The sequence below is a fragment of the Thalassophryne amazonica genome, chromosome 1, assembly GCF_902500255.1.
Source record: "Thalassophryne amazonica chromosome 1, fThaAma1.1, whole genome shotgun sequence".
NCBI lineage: Eukaryota > Metazoa > Chordata > Actinopteri > Batrachoidiformes > Batrachoididae > Thalassophryne > Thalassophryne amazonica.
In genome coordinates this window covers 133,314,559-133,337,743 of record NC_047103.1, presented here as the reverse complement: position 1 = coordinate 133,337,743, position 23,185 = coordinate 133,314,559, and the positions used below count along the sequence as shown (strand labels likewise).

General features: G+C 39.0%; 1 protein-coding gene across 5 annotated transcripts in view; it reads left to right on the top strand.

Moving 5' to 3' along the window:
* The window catches only part of als2b (alsin Rho guanine nucleotide exchange factor ALS2 b), a 112,313-nt gene that overhangs the window by 1,700 nt on the left and 87,428 nt on the right, over positions 1-23,185 (top strand). For 4 of the 5 annotated variants that reach the window (XM_034174888.1, XM_034174897.1, XM_034174870.1 and 1 more), the window contains 2 exons: positions 4,926-5,071; positions 11,754-12,760. In XM_034174888.1, coding sequence (XP_034030779.1) covers positions 4,926-5,071; positions 11,754-12,760 — 1,153 coding nt within the window. Of the gene's footprint in view, positions 1-4,925; positions 5,072-9,148; positions 9,154-11,753; positions 12,761-23,185 lie in introns of those variants that run through there. The other variant, XM_034174904.1, reaches the window with a different exon arrangement.

The following is a 23,185-nucleotide window of genomic DNA, read 5'->3' as shown; positions in this document are numbered from 1 at the left end:
AAACCGCAACTACGTAGAGAATCTTTGACATTTTTGACAAATAAATGACTAAAAAGATGGAGGTAAAAATCATTTACAGGTGAGCCCCGTTAACTCGTGTGAGTTGAGGTCCACAAAATCGGGCCGTGAGTTATCTGAAACCCAAAGTTAATGAGGTTGATCAAAGAGAACTTAAAATCAGCTTACCTTGTCATATTACAATACTGTCGATTATCTGAAGCATGATTCCTTCCTGGATGGTGATGATTTCTTCATCTGGAGTGGCTTCAGGATTCCGCTATGGCTGCTGCACGTCAGCGATGACTGAGGGCTTCACCAGTATGGACGGTTCTGGATAATAAGTTTTTGGATGTGATCTTCCTCTTTAGATCCTGACTGCTGGTTCAGATTGTGCTGGAATGTACACATGTGGCAGGCACGTGTGCAAATTCTGGCACAATCTGAACTGTCAGTCAAGATCTAAAGAGGAAGGTCACATCCAAAAACTTTGAACCGTCCAGAATCGTCCACATTGATGATCCCTCCCAAAAACAGTCAAATCAAAATTGACTTTTATGCAGTAGTCTAAATTTTCAGGGTCCACAACTTCATCGCAAGTAAAGCTGAATCGCGAGTTGTCTTCATTTTTGTGACATGTTGAAAAATGAGAGTTCATTTTATAAGTATTTGCTAACATGTTGCCTCTGGGGATCCATGGGCACCAGATTGGGTAGATTGGGTTTATAAAATGGGTAGCTGGCATTTTTCAAGAGTGATAATAAATTAAGCAATGAGTTGGAATGGCATGCGAGTCCAGAATGTTTTTAGAACCTTAGTCCTCAACAATTTTTACGCTTTTATTTCTTGTTAATTATGTCATTTTTTAATGTTAATTTGCTGTCTTAATGCATTTACAAATTTAGGTTGTTGTTGTTATATATATGCTATTATTATTATTATTATTATTTTATTATCCTTTTTATTATTATTTCTATTTTGTCGTTTGATTTTTAAATAGAACACAATGGAAATAAGTGTTTTTGCTTTCTTGTGTCATCAATGTATTTTTACCATATTTACAAATATATGCACTTACACTCATGCGTTTAACATATACATGATTTACTGCCCCCTGCTGGAAACACGTGTGAGTCCAAAATCTAATTAGCAACATTAGCTAATATTCATAGCTTCTCCAAAACTATTAGTCCTATCACTGTTTTGTTTTGGTGCCGTTCGTCCTTGACCCAAAATACATAAGTACACCAAACAGCAAATGTCAGTTGTGTGCATGCACGCATGCACAGCTGCTGTAAGCAGGTGCTTTGAATTTGACAAAGACAGTGGCTGATGACATTAAAACCACAACACATTTTACTCATGGTACCAACATGAAACTTAAGTCACTCATGTAAGAGCAACATTGAGCTACGAAAACACAATAAATCAATAACACTAACAACACTGTTAAGCTAACATAAACCACAGTAACAGCATTTAAAACATCAAAACCCTGAACTCCCATGTTGGGTTGCGACACAGCATCCATTGTTTATTGCTTAGCGAAAATTTCTAATTCTCCAAAAATATTTGTCCCATCAACTAGGGTTGAGCCGGATACTCCTTTCAGACGAGTATCCGGTACGGATAAAGCATTTTTGACGAGCATGAGCATGATCCGAGTAAAACTCATCAATATCTGTACTCGTGCTGAAGGAAAATCCTTATTGGCTAACTGACTGTCTTCACACTCTGTGATTGGCCAGTCACACACAATGCCCGCCCCTCCCTGAACAGACACGTCTCTCTGCAGCTTCTCGCACACACACAGACACACAGGATATCTCTCTCTGTGCTTGATTTGACTGTAGCTCACGTTGCCGTGCTCCTTAATTTTTCTTTAATTCGCCTCTGTTTTGCTTTGTATCATATTTAACATTACTTGGTGAACTTGTTTCATAACGTACGTGGGGCATTTGACAAGACAGAGCTGAAAGCGGCTCATGTTGTGTCGCTCACTGACTCCGCTCCTGTCATTTTTTTTTTTAAACATTTGTTTGCTGGCTGGTGATATAAAGTCAGTTGGAACACTTTGCCTGTACTGAACGCAGTGCTTTTGAGAAGAATACAGTGAACAAGGCTGACATATTATTTCTTTGTTTGCCATCACTGGATGTTTGCATGAATCACTAAGTTCACACAGACCATAAAAAAAAATAAACATTCTTAGAACAACCTCTCTCTGTCCCTCTCACACACATGCACACAGACACACACGCACAAACACCTTAATCAAAATGCCATGAACGTTAGGTAGTAAAAATAAAGAAATAACTGAAAAAATCATAGTTTTATCATAAAAATTTTAAAAATAATAATAAAAAAGAAAGTTGTGTTGATTATGACAACTCTTGTTCATGCATACTTAGTTCATAATTTCCTACTACATTGAATGTTAATTCTGAGGCTGTTCTGTTACTCATTCATACCCTTAAGAATATTCATGTTCTGAGTTTATAAAAAAACTTGTTCTATAAATAGTTCTCTTTGTGATCAAAATCATTTATTTGATTCTCAGTTTTGAGGCTGTTCTGTACATAGTTTTCAAATAAACAATAAATATAGCAACTTCTGATCAATCCATATCAATTTCAGACTGAAAATAATGTACAGCTTTAAGCCCCATTTCTGGTTAAACCACGCCCACTTCAGTTTAGGCCCCGCCTGCTCCAAGTACAGATACAGCTAATTTAGATAGTTGAATACAGATACTGGTGTACTCGCTCATCCCTACCACCAACTTTTTGTTTTTACAGTGTTCATCCTTGACCCAAAATAGATAAGCATACCAAATGGCAAATGTCAGCTCTCCCCAGTTTTTGTGTGATTGAAGCCATACACACGCACATGCACACAGAGGACACTTGGTTATTAATATGTGTATGTCGCGGACGTGAACGAGTGAAGCTCTTCAGCATTTCACCATGTCATTTCCAGTGTGTGGCTTCGTCTACCATCGGTAGGCTTTTTATGGCAGTGTTGTCTGGTTTGTGGCTTTTTCCCCACTGGGCAGATTTTTTGTGCCATTTCCGGTTTGTGCCTTCATCTAGCATCGTGCAAGCTTGGCTTTGCTCGTATAATATAGTTTTTGGAGGGATTCTATACCATATACACTACCAGTCAAAGGTCTGGACACACTATCCCATTCAATTGGATGGGAAAGTGTGTCCAAACATTTGATTGGTGCTGTGAGATTTTGCAGATTACATGGGGGAGGAAGTGTTTGTTAGCTGTGTCTGTCGCTGTCTGTCATCTTCAATTCCACATTTTATTTATTTATTTATTTGTACTTTCAGTTGCGACTGAAGGTCTACTGCATTTCTTTGGCTCCATGATGCCAACATGAACATATGTCCCATAGCTGTGGTGTTCAAACTTCAAACCCACCCTCCCCTCCCACTGTATCCTGTGACACCACCATTGCAAGTGTATCATAGCTTCTTTTCCTTGTGTTTTAAGCCATGAAGGACTAAATTATTAATTGTTTTCCATATTAGGTGAATTCTGGTCACATTGGGGATGTAAGATTATGAGTCCTTCATTTGCATACTCAACAAAATTATACTGGTGCAGAAGAAAATCCTTTTTTGACTTAAATTAGACTGTATTTATTTATGAAACTGTCTGAGTTTAACTACAGTAAATAGATAACCAGCACTGGCTGGCGTAGATGGGCCTCGAGGCCTGTGTGATGGAGGCAAGCGAGACTGCTGTGCAAATATTGTCAGTAAACCTCACTCCCTAATGCCAAAAGACGCTGTAGATGCTAGAGCCTGTGGGTATATTCTCATGCTTAGAGGGTCTGCCTACCATCTGGGAGATCGTAGGCTCACGCCCCAAGGCAGAGGTTTATCCTGCATAGGACTTTCTTCACCTTCTTCTTCTATTATCTTGTTTCTTTTAACACCAGTGGAGTTGATTTTGCAGAGACAAAGTGACATCAAAGAAACAGGCTGCAAAATTAAGATTGATAAATTTAGCCCATGTTTGTCAGTGAGAGCCCTGATGTTAAATGTTATTAAATATGCATTATGAAATGATAAATATTAAGTTGTCATGAAAACACCAGCAGCACACTGTACTGTAAAGACAGTTAGATCTATAAACATTTGACAAAGTTTGTTGGGTGACATACATCCAGACATACAATTACGTTAAATATTTTCATGTATGGCTGCTCTGCTACAACGGTGCCTCACACCTGTCTCTCACAGATGACTTTCTGAACCATGTCCCCCTCCACAACTATCCTTAGATTTTATAAATCAGGAGCTTTTAGATAACTTATTCCATCTGTTTTGAACCCATCATACTTATAGCACAGAACTAAAAAAAAGTCAGTCTGTTCAACCAGAGATCACTATAATGGTTTCTCTTTGGAGTGGTTTGTCAGCTTCACATGACTTGAGACTGTGTCCCCTTAGGTACATATGTATTGGGGATACCACACCACCTTAATTTTTAAAATGGAAGACGTCACTTGGGTGAGTGGTGACGTGTACAAGAAGTCTGGTTGTAAACATTGACAGGTGGGATTTATTGCATTTTGGAAAGTTAAACGATGTTAAAAACATACTCCCTTGGGTTCTGTTTTTTTTCTTTTTTGAAACCGTTATCTGAGTTTCTTGACAAAACTACTTGATTAATTTTAAAAATCATTGAGATATTAATGTTCTTTTTTGTTTTGTGTGTGTGTGGTTCTCCCTTACACAGTTTAGTTTTAGCTATTCTGTGCTAAAACATCCCGACTTAAAAGATGCGGCTCTCCCTATTAAAAAAATATTGAGTTATGTTCAGTGGATTCTGCATTATTTTGGTGAACATTATCAGCCTGACCTCTGAGTCTTGTCTCACTTGTGGTTGTGGCAATTGTGTTAATCTGTCAGCTCTGGGGATGACAGCAGTGGACAACGAGGTCTTCTTCACACATGGAAGGGCTACTCTTGCAGTGTCACTCCAGAGAGGTTGTTTCTGCCTCAGCCTGTATGTCAGGTTTCCCTCGGCAGTCGGCATGGACTTCTTCTTGTTGAAGGTAAAGCAGATATTTTGATATGAGCATGTTCACAATGCTGGGTCTTAGAACCAGTGACCTTCTGTTCAAGCTTCAGAAATAGATAAAATGCACTTTTTTGTAAGCGTTGTGTCTTTTTAGTCATCTAATTCTAGGAATCAGTAGAGAAATCCAGTCCCTGGGTATGTTTAGAATTTCCACAGTAAGCATTTATTGTCCAAAAAATTACTCTCTTTATTGCTGCTGTCCTTTAATTGTGGGTATTTCTTTTCTATCCCACAGTGTCCATTCCATAAAATTGCATATTGGTCCTCACTGAAGGATGGTTAAAAAAAAAAATACTGTCATAAGTAGGACATAGATCCGCCAGTAAGCCAACTGCATAGTCACACTCCTGCAAAAAATCCAACTGGTCTGGTTACCGTAACCTTTCAACTTCTGTCACACAAAATGTCTGTCTGTTACACGTGTGATGACCAGATGTGTTGTACTTGAATTAATGATACAAACCTATCCCAATTAAATGGACCGTGTGGACTGGAATTTACCAAGAACAGTTAGTATTTTAGGACAGCAACTTGAGGTGTTATTTCTCATTAATTTCATGCAAATTATTTGATGAACTCCTATTCTGAGACATTTAATTCAGGCATAGTTCTGAGAGTTTACTTTGTTAAAAGGATAATGTGGTTACACTTGTACACTAGGATGAATGCAGTGTAGAGCTGTGTCAAAGTGGGATGTCCAGTATGGGACAGGGGTATAACATGCATGTAACACTTATAACAGGATGGGGCAATGTTTCATGTTTTAAGTTAAGGTTAATTTAGGAAAACTGTTACATAAGTGGATGGGTTCAATTCACATAGCACAATGTTTTTGTTTAAAAAAAAAAAAAAAAAACCTGAGTGGAGTGGTCACTAACCTTTTTAATGAGTAAAGGAACCATGGACTGTGTCTGAATTAAATATCTTGTACAAACACTTCTCATCTGAGGTGGGTCTTGCAGTGTCTGTCCATCACAATAGTGAAGAAACTACTAATATTCCACTTTCAACCAATAGGCTTATGAAATCCATTTGAAACTGTAATACATGGTGGCCTTAAACAGTTATGAATTCAGGATAATAGACAAGTTTCTTGGACTGCCCTTATCTGAAATTATTATTTTTTTGATTTATGCCAGTTTTGCACGTTCAATGAAATATTCAGTTTTTTTAAATCATTCACTACAAGTTTGTAAACTGATCATTTTTGTTGCTGTTTTTCAGTTTGAGGTCAAAGTTGTTATTGTAACATAAGTGTTTTGTTTTATTAAGAAGTGTATTTCTTTTCAAAATAATAGCATTGTGTTTGAAAAAAGTGAGTACAGCTCAAAATCTTGACAGCAGCTTTGATTTACATACACGCAAATGCAATGGGAACATTATACATCCTATTCCAAATGTATTACTTTATAGAAAGTGAAGAAAAAGGAACATATATATATATATATATATATATATATATATATATACACACACACACACACACACGAGGTCTGTTAGAAAAGTATCCGACCTTTTTAATTTTTTCAAAAAACTGATGGATTTAAATCACGTGTGCTTGCATGAGCCAGTCTTGAACCTTTGTGCACATGCATGATTTTTTCACACTTGTCGGTTGCGTCATTTGCTTGTAAGCAGCCTTTGTGTGAGGATGGGTGTAGGCTCTTGTCGTTTTTTCTTTACAAGGAAATGGCGGAATGACTGGAGCAGCACGACTGCATCAAATTTTGCCAGAAACTGGGCGACAGCCAGGTGGAAACCATTCGTATTATTCAGATGGCTTTCGGTGACGATCCTATGGGCATCACACAGATTAAGGAGCGGTACAACCGGTTTAAAGACTGCCGCACAACGGTGGAGAGCGTGCCGCGCTCCGGGCGGCCATCAACACGCTGAAACGACCGGATCATTTCCAAAGTGAACGCCGTGATGATGTGGGAATTCAACGGCACAAAGCTGATGGCACAGCAAAAGCGCCACCATGTTGAAGCCTCACAGGACATGCTCGGACATGTCCAGCTTTTCCACCATTCGGAAGATTCAGACGACTTTTCCGTGGCTTTTCAGTCGTGTGACTATTTTGCTGCGCTATCAGCTTTGTGCCGATGAATTTCGCTGCAACTCTTTTCTTGGCAAAATCTCCTGTCACAGTGGAATGTGCCGAAAAAGTGCTGATGTCCACCTCTTCCGCAATTTCTCGGATAGTCACACGATGGTCCCACATCATCACAGCGTTCACTTTGGAAATGATCTGGTCATTTCAGCGTGTTGATGGCTACCCAGAGCGCGGCGCGCTCTCCACCGTTGTGCGGCCGTCTTTAAACCGGTTGTACCGCTCCTTAATCTGTGTGATGCCCAGAGGATCGTCACCGAAAGCCTTTTGAATAATCTGAATGGTTTCCACCTGGCTGTCGCCCAGTTTCTGGCAAAATTTGATGCAGTCGTTCCGCCATTTCCTTGCAAAGAAAAAACGAGGAGAGACTACACCCATCCTCACACAAAGGCTGCTTACAAGCAAATGACGCAACCAACAGGCGTGAAAAAAAAAATAACGCATGCGTACGAAGGTTCAAGGTTGGCTCATGCAAGCACATGTGATTCAAATCCATCAGGTTTTTTAAAAAAATAAAAAGGTTGGATACTTTTCTAACAGACCTCGTATATTTATGTGGCACGATTTGTGTTCAGAGTAAACTTCCACAGCGATTAAGAAATCAACACCAACCTTTGTATAGTGACTGGGGGCACTGAGGTGGACGTCTTTGGGGCCTTTGTATTGAAAACGCATGTGCGCGAACACACGTACACACATGCGCACACTAGATTAAAGCATCACACACACACTAGATGAAAGCATCAGACACACATTAAATAATAATGATTAAAGCTGAATTCTGTAATAGATAAATAAATAGAGAATATATTAAAGCATTATATTATTGGTTGTCCAGTAACCATAAAGGATTAAAGTGAAAGTTCTTTTTGTCTAAGATTTCTAGCAGTAATGATTAAAGCTGAATTCTGCAATAAATAGAGAATAGATTAAAGCATTAAATTATTGGTTGCCCAGTAACCATAAACGATAAATAGATAAAAAAGAATAGATTAAAGCATTAGCCCAGTACCCATAAAGAATTAAAGTGAAAGTTCTTTTTGTATAAGATTTCTAGCAATAATCAATAAAACCTGAATTCTGTAATCGATTTATAGACTATTTCTAGCAATAATGATTAAAACTGAATTCTCTAATAGATAAATAGATAAATATAATAGATTAAAGCATTAAATTATTGGTTGCCCAGTAACCATAAAGAAAAGTGAAAGGTCTTAAGTACAGAGGTGATGTCAAATCATTACAGAGTGACCGCAAATCATTAAGGTACAGAAGTGACACACACAGTTATCCTTATATAAATATACTTGCTTCGCAGCAGGTACACCTACTAGCTAAACAATAGCTGTGTCTGTATTTTTCTTTACAAAAATGCCTGTAGATTCACAGGAAAGATCAATATCCTGTGAATCTACAGGCATTTTTGGAAAGATAAATATCTTTCCTGTGAATCACTGAACTAATATTTAGTTGTATAACCACTGAACTGAAGCATGCTCCAGTTTTCTCCTCTCACCTCTTTCCTGCCCCTCCCATCCTGTGGCTGGCCTCCGTTCTTTCCCAAGCTGGCAGGCAGCGCAACTTGATAGTTGCAGAGCGGCTACCAACACACTCTCATAGCCTCAATTGGAAAACGGACTGTTTCAAGCTTAGTGCACATAAACAATGTCAAATGTATATGTGTTGTCCTAATTCTGATGTGTGCCATTATTACGGTAAACAAGTAATAATTGTAGATCAATTGCTGTTTGTATGTGGAATGTGAGTGTGGAAATCTGAAATTTCCCTATTGAGTGATGAATAAAGGCTTATCTAATCTAATCTAAATTCAGCATTATTTCATCAAAAAAGGCATCTGAAGCAGTCAGAGTGACATGGCTAAGTTCCTAACTGATGTGTTCACTGCGCGTTGGTCATTTCAAAGCGTCACAGAATTTCACAGAGTTTCTGCTTAAAACTGGCTTTAAAATGATTTAAGAGGTTTTACCTTTATCATTTGAAGGTTAATAATCCAATTAATCCATTTGATTGCTTTGGGTGAAAAGACTCTGTCTCAGATGTGCTGCTGTGGCCTGAAATGACGCATGCGCAGATACAAAAGGCGGACAGATTTTTAGGGGCGGACCGTTCGGTCTGTGATTCCGGGAAAACAAGAAGATGAGGGAAAAGTAGGTGTTAATCTTTAACACTTCAACTCTGAGAGACATAATCTAAAAATAAATAAATCACATTGTCTGATTTTTAAATTTAAAGTATTTGATCACCTACCAACCAGCAAGAATTCTTGCTCTCACAGACCTGTTAGTTTTTCTTTAAGAAGCCCTACTATTCTGCAGTCTACCTGTATTAATGGCACCTGTTTGAACTCATTACCAGTATAAAAGACACCTGTCCACACACTCAATCAATCACACTCCAACCTGTCCACCATGTCCAAGACCAAAGAGCTGTCTAAGGACAACAAGGACAAAATTGTAGACTTGCACAAGGCTGGGATGGGCAACAGGACAACAAGCAAGCAGCTTGGTGAGAAAGCAACAACTGTTGGCGAAATTATTAGTAAGTGGAAGAAACACAAGATGACTGTTAATCTATTACTCGATCTGGGGCTCCATGCAAGATCTCAAGGATGATTCTGAGAAAGGTCAGAACTACACAGGAGGACCTGGTGAATGATCTGAAGAGAGCTCGGACCACACGCAAGAACACCGTCCCAACTGTGAAGCATGGGTGTGGAAACATAATTTTTGGGGGTGCTTTTCTGCAAAGGGGACAGGACGACCACACCGTATTAAAGGGAGGATGGATGGGGTCAAGTATCACAAGATTTTGGCCAATAGCCGCCTCCTCTCATTAAAAAAATTGAAAATAGGTCATGGCTGGGTCTTCTAGGATGTGTCCAGCATGACAATAACCTGAAACACACAGCCAGGGCAACTACGGAGGGGCTCCGTAAGAAGCATTTCAAGGTCCTGCAGTGGCCGAGCCAGTCTCCAGACCTGAACTCAATAGAAAATTTTTGGAGGAAGCTGAAACTCGAAATCCTGAAAGTTCTGGAGAAGATCTGTATGGAGGAGTGGACCAAAATCCCTGCTTCAGTGTGCAAACTTGGTCAAGAACTACAGGAAACATTTGACCTCTGTAATTGCAAAGCTTTCTGTACCAAATATTAAGGTCTGTTTTTAATATTGTATCAAATACTTATTTCATGCAATAAAATGCAAATTAATTATTTAAAAATCATGCAATGTGACTTTCAGTTTTTTTTTTTTTTTTTTTAAGACTGTCTCTCACAGTTACCTATCACACAAATTACAGACCTCTCTATTCTTTGTAGATGTGAAAACTTGCAAAATCATCAGTGGGTCAAATACTTATATGCCTCACTGTATGTTTTTCCTTCTCCAATCAACTTTTTAATCAGAGTACGCTGTTCTTTTGAACAATGTCTGTAACAACCCATTTTATTCAGATTTTCAGAGAGAAATGTGCTACAACCAGCAAGTACAATGTTTGCTGCTTTTGTCTTTAAATAAGGGCCACCTGTAAGGGTGTAATAAGGGTCACAGAAAGAAAAATGCAGACACTGCTATTTTTTGAACAGCCTAATATTCCTTTTTCTTCACTTTCTGTAAAGTAATAGCGAATTTGATGAATTATTCTTCATGTTTTGGTTTGGAATGGAATGTGCAGTGTTTCCAATGCATTTATGTGTATGGAAATCAAAGCTATTTTAAAGATTTGTAGCTTTACTCTCTTTTTCAAACACAGTGCTATTATTTAGCTACATATGTGGTCTGTCCACGTATGTTCCAGTACTTTTCTTGGCAAAGTGATGCAACTCCCAGCAAAACATCTTGCATCATGCTTGGGCACTACAAAAAATGCTACAAATATAACATGTTTTATATAACATATGATGTGATATAACATACCTTAAATTTGGAATGTACTGTATAATAGAAGATATACCTTACTGAATTTTCATATTTTATTCTTTTGTCCACTGGTTTTATTTCTACAAGAAATTAAATAGTAGACATTATTGTAAAACAAAAATCAAAATAAATGCATTCTTTGCCTCACTGTTGCATCATGCCATGACTGCCACTGATAAAACATTGTATGATGTTTGCCTACTTCCATACCTGCTTGGAAATATTTGTTTGGATTATCTCTGGGGGGGAAAAAAGACAGCTTTGTAAAACAGTGATCGTTTTGGCATAAAATTTAAATTTTTGGACCTTTTTTGTTTTCCACGGATGCTCTGTCTATTATAGTAAAAAAATGTTCTAGTTAATTAAAAAAAAAATCTCTCTTGATGTTACACTTCTAATGGCCACCAATGTGAACATGCTCCTTTAATGACCCCTCAATTTATTTGTCAGTTGTCCAGTATCTTTTTTTTTAAATGGACATTTGTAATTTTCAAGTCATCATAGGTTAATTCTTAATTGAATAGTTAAGAGACGATGCATGCCTATCTTTATTTTATTGCCAAAAAGCCACCTTAATTACTGTCTTATTATTGCCGTCATATCAGGAGGACAAGTGTACAGCTTTGGAGAGTTACCATGGAAACAAAGTCAAGTACTCAAGGTGGAGAAACCCATCCTGGAGAGTGTACTGAGCGGCCAACAGGTGGTCACTGTGGCAGCTGGAAGCTTCTATAATGGAGCAGTGACTGTGGATGGTGGGATCCACATGTGGGGGGACAATGGTGCAGGGCAGTGTGGTCTGTCAGGCCTCAGTACCATCCCCAACCCAACTCCAGTCACTTTGGTGGAGCCCAATACCAGCCCTCCACAGAGAGTCCCGGTTTTGGAGCTTGCCTGTGGGGAACACCACACCCTCGCACTTTCTGTAAAGCGGGAGGTTTGGGCCTGGGGCAGTGGTTGCCAGCTTGGACTTAATGTCACAAGCTTTCCCATCTCTAAGCCACAAAAAGTTGAACACTTGGCTGGCAGGTATGTTCTTCAGCTGTCCTGCGGAGCTTCGCATAGCCTGGCACTGGTGCGATGTCTCGGTCCTCAGGATGTCCACCAGCCCCCAGCAGACAAATGTGGACAGTGTAACCAGCTGCTCTATACAATGACAGATAAAGAGGACCATGTCATAATTTCTGACAATCACTACTGCCCCTTTGGTGTGGAGCTGACTGAAGACGATGGCAAGATGGAAGTCCCTGCCCCTACTCAGTGTCTAGCAACATCACCATCAGAGCCACCTCTCTCATCCAATCTCTCCACTGCAGCTGTCTCAGCACCATCCACAGTAGACTCCACACCAAAAGATGGTGATCCATCGTCTGAACCTACTTGCTCCCAGAGCATGGAGAAAGAGGAGTCTTCCTTGGCTAATAGTGATCTAACTGCCACAGATTCTGACCTCTCAGTTCAGTCCAGAAGTAGTTGCAGTACAGTTGCTGGGGTCAGAGGTTCACCATATCCAGATGAACGTGCTGTCAATGACTATCTGAAAAGACTGACAGACCACACTCAAGCAGTGCAGACAGCTAAAGCTAAGGCTGGAGGACTGCACACTCTGCTGGTGAGTCATAATTTCTTTATGTGTTATTCAGATTGAGATAATGGTCCAGAAATTAAAATGTCTGATTTCTAAAACAAATACAGAATCTTTCAGATCAGTTAAAGGAAAAGTTGGCATTACAGTTTCAACCATTTTCAACCTGTCAATCACGACAGGCGAATGGTGAATTTGCGATCAAATACATCTTGGCTTTTTTTATGTCCTGGAACATTTTTCACTTCATGCTTTCACAAACTGTTATTCTTTCCAGTAAACACCACATACAATTTATCTTTAGATCTTTATTGGTTTTTGAAATATTGAGACTTTAAAAATGGGACATGGCAATGGTTTTACTTAAAATGATTTTACTTTATTGTTACAATGAGTGGTACAGAAAAAAGATACTAAGTTCAATGAGTCCATGTTAAAATGTCCAACTTAGAGCAGAAATAGACATGGTTACAGTCTGGTACAAAAAGCGGTTTTGGCCTCTATAGTGTCCTCCTCCATGACAGCTGTACGGGGGTGAATTTTTTTTTCTAACTTCTTAGTTTAAGATGTTTTAAGCCCTAAAATTCTGTGTAATTGTGGCATAGTTGCTTTGAGTGACAGTGGTTGAGCCCAGCGACTCCACCTTTCACTGTGACCGTAGCTCAGAGGCTGCATGATGTGTGTGGTAGCGGTTGTGGATACTGTGTCTGTTTTGTTTGGGGTATTTAATTTCAAATACCTGGAATAATATGGCTTGTGGCAAATTGCAGAAATGTGATATCAGGGGATTGGCATATGACTGGATAGCAAGTTATTTACACAATAGGTATCAGTATGTTCATTTATGTGGGATTAATTTTGAAGCTCACACATGGGGTGCCCCAGGGTTCAGTCCTTGGTCCATTGTTGTTTCTTTTATATATTAATGATATATGTTTGGTTTCTAATAATAGGCATGTGGAGATTAATCGATACAAATTGGCAATTGGTATCTAGATACCATGGCAGTGGTATGGCTTTGCCTTGCAATGTGAAGCGCCTTGGGGCAACTGTTTGTTGTGATTTGGCGCTATATAAATGAAATTGATTTGATTGATTAGATACAAACGTGTGTGATGTGAGTGCATTGATTCATTCAGTGTGCATCCATTCAATTGACGGGTTGAATCGTGTTGCATCGCTCACTGCCTGCTTGCATCCATTCTTTTTTTTTGTTTTTCTCCGAGGCACATTGAATGCACCACGGCCATTGTATTTGAGGGTGTTAATTGAGAAAATGGTTATTTCTCGATGCTGATTGCAGACTGCAGCGGGTCTGCTTGAAGCATCAAAGCAGCACTTCAACCTGCTGTTCTCTGCTTCACTGGTTTTCAGAAGCAACAAGTCCACTGGCGTGAGCACCAGCCAGTGCATAAACTGAAGTTGTCCGAACTTTGGGTGAAGGAAATACTAATAATTATATCCTCTGTTTTGTGGGACTAAGTGCACAGCTCCAAAGAGCCGCGCGGATTTCGGTCGGAATTAATAACTTCGGAGCAAGTCACCTTTTTAAATCAAATGACACCTCTTTCCAAATGTTATAATGTAAAAAATAAACTACAACAGACCAAAACCGGGGTTTTTTCCCAAAATGACATGTCCTCCATTTTTTATGAATTACATCCTGACGTGCAGCCCAGAGCTCAGCTCAGAGTCTATGGAGTTATGTGCCGTTAATATCTGAAAGGAAATGCTTTTGACAAAAACTACAGATTTTGTTTATTTCTGTTTATGTTCAGAGCTCAGTGATCCACCATGTACATCAAGGATCCAGTGACCATTTACAAGTTTTATTGATTTTTATTTATGTCCAGAGATTAAGGATCCAGTGACCAATTTCATATTTATTTGCTTTAAGACTCAAAAAAAATATTGACATAGAAAACCTGAAAAGCGTACTTTGAGTACACAGAAAATTCACAGGAGGTATTGATAAGGGAATCGATAAAGAATCGGATCAATGAGCGGAATCGATAATGGCAGCGATATCGCTAAAATCTTATCAATACCCATCCCTAATTGTATCGCATTGTGAGGAATTGAATTGCCATTAAATGCATATCAAATCGCATCAAATCTGGAATAATGGTGAACCGCATCACATCAGATTGCCATGTATCACTATATATATCATATCGCTGGTAGTGTATCGCGGTGCATATCGAACTGTTGTCAGTAATGAGATTCACATGCCTAGTTTCTAGGTCCCTGGCTTGTACTTTGTTTGCTGAAGATACGACTATATTTTGTAGTGGGGATCATTTGGGGCAGCTTTTGGACATGATGGAGAAGGAATTACAGAATTTTAAACAATGATTTGATTCAAACAAATTATCGCTCCATTTTGGTAAAACTAAGTGTGTGTGTGTGTGCTAGCTGGGGTACCCGCCGCTGCCCGGGTTAACCTGTTTTAGACATAGGCCAAATGCCAATCATTTTAATCAAAACAATTGCCCAACATTTGTTTTTGTAATGCTGATGTCTTGCAAATGTAAAATTTAATGGGCTAAAGTTTGTCCAGCAGAACTATAAGAGGTGGACTCCCCAAACTAAGTGGAAATACTTGGTTAAAAGACAAACACATTTGAAGTCCTTCATGCAGACTTTGTTTTGCAATCAAATTTATAACAAAACTAGAAGCACTCGGAGAGTGCAAACCTCTGCCAAGGCCATGGGGTCACTGACGCCATAACATCTACACACCATGGAATCATTGAACCTAAAAAAGTCTAACAGTGATGTTTGCTCATAAAAAAAAGTTTCATCTGCTGCGACTGGATAGCATATATCCTTAGCACCTGGCATCACAGTTTATTGCAACTTGCACCTTTCCCAGAAGCTACTGTCATCTGAGCACTGATATTGATGTGCTTATAGACAAAAACAAATAAGAGACAAAATTCAATTTATTATTCAACTAAACTGCAAATATATGAATTTTTTGAAACACTTTTCTAAATAAATAACAGTAAATTCTGAAATAGAACCATTTTTTAAGTGTTGCATGTGCTACACAAGGCCATAGGGTCACTGACCCTAAAGAGATTCCCTCCTAGGCACAGTGATCTATTCAACAATTCAGTGTTACAACCAAACCTATGATACATACACTTTTCTTTCCTTTATATTTGACATCCTTGACCATGAAAACATACCACTAGAACTTGGAATCACTTTTATGTCTTTATTAGTTCAAAAGTTATTGTATAAAAACGATTTTTCGGTAATGGCGGTTTTCTTATGGATCTAGCTCCATAACATTTGAAGCTACATCAAATCTGATGACACCTTACTGAATCAGTACAGATTCAGTTACAATTTGGTGTTAGTTGTGCATCTCTAGCTTCATTTGTCACCTCACACTGATACATTTTCTATCTTCCCTATATTTTTGCACCAGATCCGGAATCCAGATCCGATCATCACCAAACTTTGTTGTTTGATAGAACATTTGACTATGTTACACCCTAATTTTTTTTCAAGCCTTTCTGCCTTGTTTTTGTGGAGTTAGAAACTAGAATGTCAAAATTCCCCCTATCCCGCAATGGTGAAGAATCCTTTAAAAAATTCCTGGATCCAGATCGTGATCCGGATCACCACTAAAATATAATCACTTGTTCCTCTTGTCATTTCCAACCACTCCACAAAATTTCATCAAAATCCGTTCAAAACCTATTGAGTTATCCTGCTGACAGACAGACAAACAAATAAACTCAACCGAAAACATAACCTCCTTGGCGGAGGTAATTACACACAAAAGATAGGTAACAGTAAATGTAAATAACAATGAATCAAAATTGAGGTAGTGGTGTGTTTCACTGTTTTTACATTGCAATTTTACAAACATAAAATGCCTTTAAACAGAAAATGTAAATATTAGAATGGAGAAATATTTCTTCATGAAATTCACTTAGTGTTTTCTGACCAGTAGTTTTGAGGAGCCTCTTGATAGACAATGTTCCTTGTCATGCCACCTGGCGAGTGGATGTACAGCTGTTGTGGGTTACCAACCCCGGAGCAGCCGACATACAACTGGCCGTGGGAGAACACAGGCTCTGCCAGATTCACTCCAACCACCTTAAGGGACTGTCCCTGAGCCTGGTTGATGGTAGAGGTGGGCAATACCAGGAATTTTGGGATTGATCCGATACAAAGTAAATACAGGCCCAGTATCGCCGATATCGATACCGATACTTTTTCATATTTAAGCTTCATAGATCCAAAGGATCCGAAAGACCTAGGATAGAATTTTGCCAAACATTGGACGTGACAACAAAATACTTTTTTATCACAATCAACATTTTTGTTTAAAAAAATATCACTCAACACAACTTGAAACAAAATCTCCTGAGGTAGAGGGCTGACAAACCACAATACAAGGGTGTGCTGCTCCGTGTTGTGTGACACAGTGCAGCATTGCTCTTACAGACAGAAAGTAGACTTTGATGAATCTGCGTGCACAGCAGTCAGTGCGTGCGGGAGAGAAAAAAAGCTTGAGTATCGATCTTTTTACATGAGGATCGTTCAGTATCAATACCAGCATTGGTATCGATATTATCAATATTAGGATCGAACTGCCCACCTCTAGTTTATGAACATTGCAAAGCTGGGTTTGACTGGGAACTGCAGACGCCTGAACTCAAATGGCATGTATGATGGGATAAGTGGAATCCTTGGTATAAAGACATCTTCTCCCTTGACCTTGCCTGTCATTACTGTGGCCTCCAGGACTCTTGGCATCAACTTCTTAATTGTGAGTCGCATTCCCCTGCAGAGCTTGGGTGGTTTGAGATTCTGCAGGAGCATGACTGGGGCACCAACTTTGAGCACCAAGCTGTGTGGTGGGAGGCCTGCTGGTGCCAGGTTGTTAAGGAAATCAGCTGGGTAGTTAACCACCTCATCTGGATCGGGCAAGGTGTCAATTGACATGTAGCTGGAGGCCTGTCCTGGAAGTTGGGCCAGAAGCTTAGCATTGATGTTATCCACTGCCAAGTTATTTGGAGCAAGGATAGTACACTCACTCAGCCAGTTGTGGTTCTGGTAGTTACGGTGGAGGTTTGGAAAGACATTGGCCACCAACTCGCATATGTCATGAACAGTGTGACCAAAGGGCAGCCTGACCTGGTCATCCAGAGTGTCAGGTTGCCCAGTAACCATAAAAGATAAATGGATAAAGAGAATAGATTAAAGCATAAAATTATTGGTTGCCCAATGACCATAAAGAATTAAAGTGAAAGTTCTTTTTGTCTAAGATTTCTAGCAATAATGATTAAAGCAGAATTCTGTAACAGATAAATAGATAAAGCAAATAGATTAAAGCATTAGTCCAGAAACCATAAATAATTAAAGTGAAAGTTCTTTTTGTTTAAGATTTCTTGCAATAATGATTAAAGCTGAATTCTGTAATAGATCTATAGATTATACCTAGCAGTAATGATTAAAGCTGAATTCTGTAATAGATAAATCAATAAAGAGAATAGATTAAGGCATTTAAATTATTTGTTGCCATTAATTGTGACTTTAGGAAGTAAAATGTCTTACCTTTAACCTTTATGTATCTTGCCAGCTTTTTCTGTCTTGTCATAAATGGTGAAAATACAAAGTTTTCAGACAGCAAAGCTTCAAACTGTACTGGGTTGTACACCAAAGGTAATTATATTTTACAGACTCATTATATTGTTATGTTGAATCAAATAACTCCTTTGGTTGAATGTATTCAGACAGGAAGGCAAACTGGGTTGTACAGGACAGTCAGGTGCTTAACAGTTGAGAAACCACATAGTACAGCACTGTATGGTCTTACATAAAAGGCTGTTTCTTACATAAAAGGCTATTTTGGGGGTAATTTTCAGTTCAATTTTTTTTTTAAATGGTACCACTTTGTTTCCCATGTCATGATGATTCGGAATATATATAGTTTTTAGGGCTACATATTATAGTTTGGGTGGGGTGGAATTAGAATTGACCACTTTATACTTTTTGTACTCAGGCTTTCTTGATGACATCATCAGGATTGGGGGGGGAGTGGAATTAGAATTCTGAACGCTTTATACTTTTTGTATTTCTTGATGATGTCATCAGGATGGGGGGGTGGGGGTGTAATTAGAATTCTGACTGCTGTGCTCAGGCTTTCTTGATGACATCCTCAGGATGGGGTGGAATTAGAATTCTGACCGCTTTATAATTTTTGTACTCAGGCTTTTTTAATGACATCAAGTAACCATAAAAGATAAATAGATAAAGAGAATAGATTAAAGCATTAAATTATTGGTTGCCCAGAGCTTTTTAAAAAATGGTATCAGTTTGTTCCCCATGACATGAGGATTCAGAATATATATATATATATATATATATATATATATATATATATATATATATATATATATATATATATATATATACACTCAACAAAAATATAAACGCAACACTTTTGGTTTTGCTCCCATTTTGTATGAGATGAACTCAAAGATCTAAAACTTTTTCCACATACACAATATCACCATTTCCCTCAAATATTGTTCACAAACCAGTCTAAATCTGTGATAGTGAGCACTTCTCCTTTGCTGAGATAATCCATCCCACCTCACAGGTGTGCCATATCAAGATGCTGATTAGACACCATGATTAGTGCACAGGTGTGCCTTAGACTGCCCACAATAAAAGGCCACTCTGAAAGGTGCAGTTTTATCACACAGCACAATGCCACAGATGTCGCAAGATTTGAGGGAGCGTGCAATTGGCATACTGACAGCAGGAATGTCAACCAGAGCTGTTGCTCGTGTATTGAATGTTCATTTCTCTACCGTAAGCCGTCTCCAAAGGCGTTTCAGAGAATTTGGCAGTACATCCAACCAGCCTCACAACCGCAGACCATGTGTAACCACACCAGCCCAGGACCTCCACATCCAGCATGTTCACCTCCAAGATCGTCTGAGACCAGCCACTCGGACAGCTGCTGAAACAATCAGTTTGCATAACCAAAGAATTTCTGCACAGACTGTCAGAAACCGTCTCAGGGAAGCTCATCTGCATGCTCGTCGTCCTCATCGTGGTCTCGACCTGACTCCAGTTCGTCGTCGTAACCGACTTGAGTGGGCAAATGCTCACATTCGCTGGCGTTTGGCACGTTGGAGAGGTGTTCTCTTCACGGATGAATCCCGGTTCACACTGTCCAGGGTAGATGGCAGACAGCGTGTGTGGCGTCGTGTGAGTGAGCGGTTTTCTGATGTCAGTGTTGTGGATCGAGTGGCCCATGGTGGCGGTGGGGTTATGGTATGGGCAGGCGTCTGTTATGGACGAAGAACACAGGTGCATTTTATTGATGGCATATTGAATGCACAGAGATACCGTGACGAGATCCTGAGGCCCATTGTTGTGCCATACATCCAAGAACATCAACTCATGTTGCAGCAGGATAATGCACGGCCCCATGTTGCAAGGATCTGTACACAATTCTTGGAAGCTGAAAATGTCCCAGTTCTTGCATGGCCGGCATACTCACCGGACATGTCACCCATTGAGCATGTTTGGGATGCTCTGGACCGGCGTATACGACAGCGTGTACCAGTTCCTGCCGATATCCAGCAACTTCGCACAGCCATTGAAGAGGAGTGGACCAACATTCCACAGGCCACAACTGACAACCTGATCAACTCTATGCGAAGGAGATGTGTTGCACTGTATGAGGCAAATGGTGGTCACACAGATACTGACTGGTATCCCCCCCAATAAAACAAAACTGCACCTTTCAGAGTGGCCTTTTACTGTGGGCAGTCTAAGGCACACCTGTGCACTAATCATGGTGTCTAATCAGTATCTTGATATGGCACACCTGTGAGGTGGGATGGATTATCTCAGCAAAGGAGAAGTGCTCACTATCACAGATTTAGACTGGTTTGTGAACAATATTTGAGGGAAATGGTGATATTGTGTATGTGGAAAAAATTTTAGATCTTTGAGTTCATCCCCTACAAAATGGGAGCAAAACCAAAAGTGTTGCGTTTATATTTTTGTTGTGTGTGTATGTGTGTATGTATGTATGTATGTATGTACACACACACACACACACAGTGGTGGGCACACTTCCGATAATCCGATAACAGATAATTATCGAAGATAATGTTTTCATTATCGGATTATCTTTTTAGATAAATTTAAAAACCATCATCGGACTAATTATCTTCCGATGAATTACCGTCTGATAACTTTTAGACCGATAACGTACTAAACAGTGAAAAGCATTTTTAAAACTGTTAAAGCTGTTGAGACCTACCTGTTAAAAGTTTCCTAATAGGCATGTTCTTCTACCCTCTGCAAACAGAAACCACTCTATTGTCTGTAAGCAAAGGAGAACTGGTGACCAAAAAAAAGTCATTTCCTTTAACACCATACTAATATAATCGCAATGTCACCAAGTCATCCAGAGGCATACATGTTTAACTTATGGTTCAAATTTTAACCACTCATTTTAGACAAGTTATTTAAAATTATTGTCATGTCTGAAGTTTATAAAGTGAAAATATCAGATATATGTTTTCGTTTTAAAGTAATGTGCTAATTTTTAAGGTTTTGTGAGCACATGCTGTGCCAGGCAGCAATGCATTATGGGTAGCATAAGGTAATCTCAGACGTTCACGACAGGACAAATGCATTTCAGACACTCTGTTCAGGGTCCACAGTTAACAGCATTAAACTCTAGTGCCTAAAACTCTCATGAATATATTCTCTGGGTTTATAGACATTAGTGTATTTGCATTTGTTAAATTCCACGCATCTTAAATGTAGCAGACACGGATTATCTGGAATTTTGTTTGACATTTTTTCAAGGCCGCTACTGTCAGCTACTGGCCAGGAGTGTTCATGGCAGTATTAAACGTCTGGGTACATGGCTGCTGTCAACGTGTTGGTATTGTCCATTGTCCAGGCGCTTTTTGTGTGCATATATTTAACTTTGTATTCTAAAACTACGGTTAGAAGTAATTCCGACTCCTTATCGGTCCACACGAACGAGGTTGGCGCCATGTTTTTAGTTTTTGTGGAAGTGACGACAAGAGAATAAGGCTCCTGATTGGATAGAATTTTAATCAGTACCGCCACCCAAAGGTTTGGCAGACTAATTACATTCATATGGTTCAATGTGGATGGATTTTTTTTTTTTTTTTTAAACGACATAGTGTGGATGAAGTTTTTCCCCAAACTGAAAGGGTATGATATTCAGTTTTACAAATACCCGACAACGTGTGTACATGGCCTTATGTCTGTGAAAGGCACTATATAAATAAATTTACTTACTTACTTATTAATATTGAGTGCACGTTTTACAACATCATAAAAGTTTTAAAACATGCATTTGCGATGACACTTCCAGGGCTCCGTAAAAATGCCTGTTTTTACAAATAAAATGGAATATTTTACAAAAGCACATTTATCTTTAAACCAACACACGACACACGTCACATTAACGTGTTGGTTTACATAATGGATTACTGAACCAATCACTGTTTAGCACCTTTACCCAGAATGCTTTGCGGTCTGTGTTTGTTACAAAACCTCAGAATTAGTGCCTTATTCAACATTAAAAGATATGTTATATTTTAACTTTGTACAAATGACAGAATTGACATTAATGGAGTTATTCTATCAGTATTTTCAAAAAACCATAAGTTAGTATGACTTTATTTTTCAAGACCTCTGCCTGACCGGAGTGTGGAAATTGATAGGGACTTGGCCTTATGACTGCTCTCGGTGTGCCTTTGTGGTGGGAGCGCTGTTGTAAAGGGGCAGAATGTTGAAAGAAAAATGATTATGATTAGTAAAGAGTTGATTTCGTGGGTGCTCTCAGGATTTGTCTGTGCTGTTTCCTGCAGGGGGCAGCATGGTCAAACATTCTTGCTTATTCTTTAGGTCTTTTACCGCTAAAGCGATCGTGTTAAAAATCAATTTCAGCTCTTTAGTAACTGCGAATGTCCCATAGACAACACCGGAATTTATCGGTTATCGATTATCTGTAACTTCCGATACATTTTTGGGTGGTTTATCGGTTTATCTTTATCAAAGATAACTTTTCAGTTATCTTATTATCTGTTATCGAAGTTAATTTTTTGGTTATCTGTGCCCACCACTGTGTGTGTGTATGTATGTATGTATGTGTGTATATATATATATATATATATACCATATTTTCTGCACCATAAGGCGCACCAGATTATAAGGCATGCCCTCAATTAGCGGGTACTTAACCCTTACAAAAGGCACACCGGATTATAAGGCGCGGCCTCAATTAGCGGGTACTTAACCCTTACAAAAGGCGCACGCTAAAACATATAGTCTACAAAAAAAAAAAGTTCAAGGAAGCAAAACAGTGAGTTTATTTGAACTTTTTAACAACTTTGAACTACCGCTATTTAACAATAT